At 48.3% G+C, this 1,716-nt stretch overlaps 1 protein-coding gene across 1 annotated transcript; it reads left to right on the plus strand.

Moving 5' to 3' along the window:
• Nucleotides 1-82: 82 nt before the first annotated feature.
• LOC121918622 (calcineurin-binding protein cabin-1-like) lies at nt 83-1,711 on the plus strand (the record flags this gene model as incomplete). The annotated part of the gene is made up of 5 exons (XM_042444637.1): nt 83-258; nt 370-519; nt 999-1,288; nt 1,362-1,524; nt 1,615-1,711. Coding segments are annotated over exons 1-5 (876 nt in total), but the record flags the coding sequence as incomplete, so codon positions are not given.
• Nucleotides 1,712-1,716: the final 5 nt, after the last annotated feature.

Consider the following 1,716-nt stretch of genomic DNA (forward strand, 5'->3'; position numbering starts at 1 on the left):
AGAAAGGAGATTCTTAATCAATTGAGCCATTCATGTATTAAGTTGTCTTATGGGTCTTTGGGAACGCCTTTCGTCTTTCCCCATGTCCTTTCACGGCATCTTTCCCCACGTCTGTCTTTTCTGCGCAGCCTGCCTGTACTTCATCTGCAAGGCCCTGGAGCGCGACAGATGCTACGCCAAAGGCTTAGTCCTGAAGGAGAAGATCTTCGAGGAGCAGCCTTGCCTCCGAAGGGACTCCCTCCGTATGTTCCTCAAAGGGTGAGCTGCGCAGCCTTGACCACGGGACCCAACGCGTATTCCGTCCCTCGTGTTGGCGCCTTTGACTTTCGCAGATTTCAGTATTCCTGCGCCATTACGTTTTTTTCTCAGCGACTTCTCCGTCCACGACGTCGCCGTGGACCAATCCGAGGCGGCGGCCATCTTGGAGGAAGCGCTGGAGCTGCGCCGGAGGAGGCGGGCACTGTTGGTGCGCAAGACTGAGCCGGACCTGAAGCTGTTCCAGCCAATCGCCATTTTCACGTAGGTCTCTTTTTTCCTCCACCTTTGGAGATTTTGGTGTAAATGCCGCGTTCGCTTTTTGCTCTGAGAACTGCCATTCCTCAGCCTTTTATCCATTTAGTAGAATATGGGATAAAATGGTAAATATTGGTTATTTATATAAGGCAAGTGCTGATGCTGCTTGAAAAGCTTTTCGCTTGGACAGAGGACGAGGAGAGTCAGATTCGTAAAACGGCCGTTATAATACTATATTAATGTTACGACAGTATTTATATTACTATTATTATAGAATAATTTTAATAGTATGTACAGTAATATATAATTTTTATTATGTATTAATATATTTATATTATTTTATTAATTAGTATAACATTATTATTATTAATTTTATTATTATATTTTCTAATTATTTTTGTTATATTCATTATTATTATTATAATATTTATTTTAATGTATTTATTCCTTATTATTTATTGATTCGTATTTTTTCGCGCCAACAGCTGGAAATGTGTCGGAGAAACCCTATTGGCCACCTACCGTCACATGACCACCTGCGAACTGCCGCGGCCGAGCCTTGGAAAACGTGTTGACCTCTTGGAATACCAGGACTTGGACCGGATCTCGGACGGAGTGACCGCCTCCGTGGATGCGGTCAGCATCATCCAGACCAATACGGTCCATGGCGGCGGCGGCGACCCTGTGACCCCTGTGTCCGAACCCGTCTTGACCTTCACCCCGGTGACCCCTACCTTCCCAAACGCCAGACTCTTGGACGCCATTGGCGCCGCAGGTGAGTGTTCGACTGACTGTTTGATGGCGGTCATCCTTCCCCATCAGTCATCGTCTTTTGTTTTGTGTTCCAGGCGACACCTCAGACAAGTCGAAGAAGGCGGCCAAGCGCAAGCGGATCGCTGAGGAGAGCGGCGAAACTGCGAAGCGGCGCTCGGCGCGAGTGCGAAACACGAAGAGCAAGAAGGAGGAGAAAGTGGACTTCCAGGAGCTGCTGGTCAAGTTCTTGCCTTCACGGTGCGGGGGTCATCCGCCAGACAAATGACCGCTCTGTCGTGGGGGACGGTTTCGTATAAAGTGTTAACTTCCATTTTGTTTTCTGCGCAGCCTGAGGAAGCTCGACACGGAGGACGACACGGACGGCATTTTTGGAAACTACGAGGTCCATTCAGAGGCCAAGGAGGAGAGCTTCAACCCCGTCGGCGCTAC

Source organism: Sceloporus undulatus, unplaced genomic scaffold (genome assembly GCF_019175285.1).
Source record: "Sceloporus undulatus isolate JIND9_A2432 ecotype Alabama unplaced genomic scaffold, SceUnd_v1.1 scaffold_20221, whole genome shotgun sequence".
NCBI classification, from domain to species: Eukaryota; Metazoa; Chordata; class Lepidosauria; order Squamata; family Phrynosomatidae; genus Sceloporus; species Sceloporus undulatus.